Source organism: Choloepus didactylus, chromosome 6 (genome assembly GCF_015220235.1).
Source record: "Choloepus didactylus isolate mChoDid1 chromosome 6, mChoDid1.pri, whole genome shotgun sequence".
Taxonomy (NCBI): domain Eukaryota; kingdom Metazoa; phylum Chordata; class Mammalia; order Pilosa; family Megalonychidae; genus Choloepus; species Choloepus didactylus.
The window spans coordinates 143,105,381-143,107,575 of NC_051312.1; the positions used below are offsets into that span (position 1 = coordinate 143,105,381).

Here is a 2,195-nt window from a genome sequence, read left to right on the forward strand (position 1 = left end):
AGGGCCACCCTCCAATGAAAAAGTGTTAACATAGAGATAGTTTATTTGATAATTTGCATAATCATTCATCTTTTTCCAGGAGATCATAGAAAGTTCAAACTGACAAGGAAAATAATAGAGGTAATAAATTCATTCCTTAATGTTATGATTAAACTGGATAAAAGGTAAGAAGGAGAAGAACTGTCCATAAATATTAAGGAGGAAGACCTATTCGTAAAATGGAAATACATTTCCTTCTCAATGGACAGAAAAAAATAGGATAGGAAGGCTGCCACCAAAAAGTGTTGTAATAATACATCCAGCATGTCCCTGTCCTGAAACTACTTGGACAAAGAGGAACAGACTCTGATCAAAATATTCTACTTGTCAGAGTTTTTCTCATGGCAAGTTTTACATCTTTATTCCTCAAGCTGTAGATTAAGGGGTTCATCATGGGAACAACAATGGTGTAAAACACAGAAGAGATTTTTCCCCCATTCACAGAACTGGCTGAAGATGGCTGGAGATACATAAATGACAGTGATCCAAAGGACAGAGAAACAGCCATTATGTGGGAACTGCAGGTGCTGAAGGCTTTGGACCTGCCCTCAGTGGAATTCATGTGGAGGATGCTGCAGAGAATGAAACCATAAGAGATAAAGATGGTGAGACAGGTCACAATGATGTTGATGCTCACTACAATGAAGACCACCAGCTCATTGACAAAGGTGCTCATGCAGGAGAGCTGGAGCATAGGGAGGATGTCACAAAAAAAATGGTTGATGGTGTTGGCATCACAGAAGGTCACTCTCAACATGTTTCCGGTGTGGGCCACAGCAACAGAAAATGCCATCAAGTATGAACCAAGAATAAGGTTGACACACACTTTAGGGGACATGGCAATGTTATACAAGAGTGGGTTACAGATGGCCACATAGCGATCATAGGCCATTGATGTCAACACGTAGCACTCAGAAATACCAAAAAAACAGAAAAAGTAGAGCTGGACCATGCATGAAATATAGGAGATAATATTCTTCCTTGATATGAAGTTGATGAGCATTTTGGGAGTAATAACAGATGAGTAACAGAGGTCTGTGAAAGACAAGTTAAAGAGGAAAAAGTACATGGGGGTGTGAAGGTGGGAATTCAGCCCAATTAAAGTTAGCAAGCCCAAGTTACCCAACACAGTGACCGTATACACTGCTACAAACAGGAAAAGCAGGGGGAGTTGGAGATCTGGATGATCTGTTAATCCCACCAGAATGAATTCAGACACAAAAGAACCATTTCCAGTAGCCATACTTGTCTGGGAGATCTGTGGGCACAAAGGAAAGTATTAGTGTAAATGGTAATCCACATCTCCTCACAATACCTCCTTCCACAAGAGTGGTCTCTATAGTAGGAATGTCTGAGACTAACCCAACAGAGACCCAGAGAATCTCTTTACTACTATCATTATATTGAATGAAACTGACTTCTGCTTCATAGAACCCTAAGCTAAATATAATAAAGAGGACCATCAATAGCCTACAGAGTGAAAGAAATTGATGCCATAGAAAATATGAAAGCTGGAAAAACAAGGGAGAAGGAAGATGGACTAGTACAGAACTTTCTCTCTCATCTAATTGTATGCTCATTCATGTGAGTTTTCCCTTCATCAGTAAAACTGGAGGCAAAGGAACTAGCTACCTGGAGTTGGTCGTTAATGAACTTAGACACTGGTGGGGTAGGAACCATGAACATTGTTTCCAGATCAAAACAACAGAACAAGATCCAAGTAGAGGTTCTGCAACTGCCACAAGTCACAGAGTAAAAGCCATAAATCCACAAGAGTGAGTTCCTTCAAGGACAGGAAACTTATACCCTGAGAAAGAGGAAGTCTGGTGATCCTATTGACTCTTAACATACTCTTCTTCCCTCAAACAGATTCTTCCACCTAATTCACTGGAATGGCAAAACAATAAAAAATGTCAGAGAAAGGCACATGTCTTAATCCCTAGACTTCAGTCTCAAAATATGGAGGATACAATATGAGTGGAATTCAGGAACTCACCATCCTTAGACCGGAATGCCTCTGAGCTTCCTGATCACTCTTATTTACCCCCGTGGTCCTTGAAAGGCAAGTTTCATCTCAGCTATTTCATTTCCTTTGACTCTGAGAGGATGCATAACAGATAATTTCCAATATGCCCTGGAAATCATTCTAAGCTACA

The 2,195-nt window shown here is 40.3% G+C and overlaps 1 protein-coding gene across 1 annotated transcript; it reads right to left on the reverse strand.

Annotated features, from left to right (window-relative positions):
- Positions 1-349: 349 nt before the first annotated feature.
- Positions 350-1,291, reverse strand: LOC119537682 (olfactory receptor 145-like). Its single transcript, XM_037840222.1, has one exon. It carries the CDS (start codon positions 1,280-1,282, stop codon positions 350-352), a length of 933 nt encoding a protein of 310 aa, XP_037696150.1. The 5' UTR covers positions 1,283-1,291.
- Between the last annotated feature and the right edge of the window lie 904 nt (positions 1,292-2,195).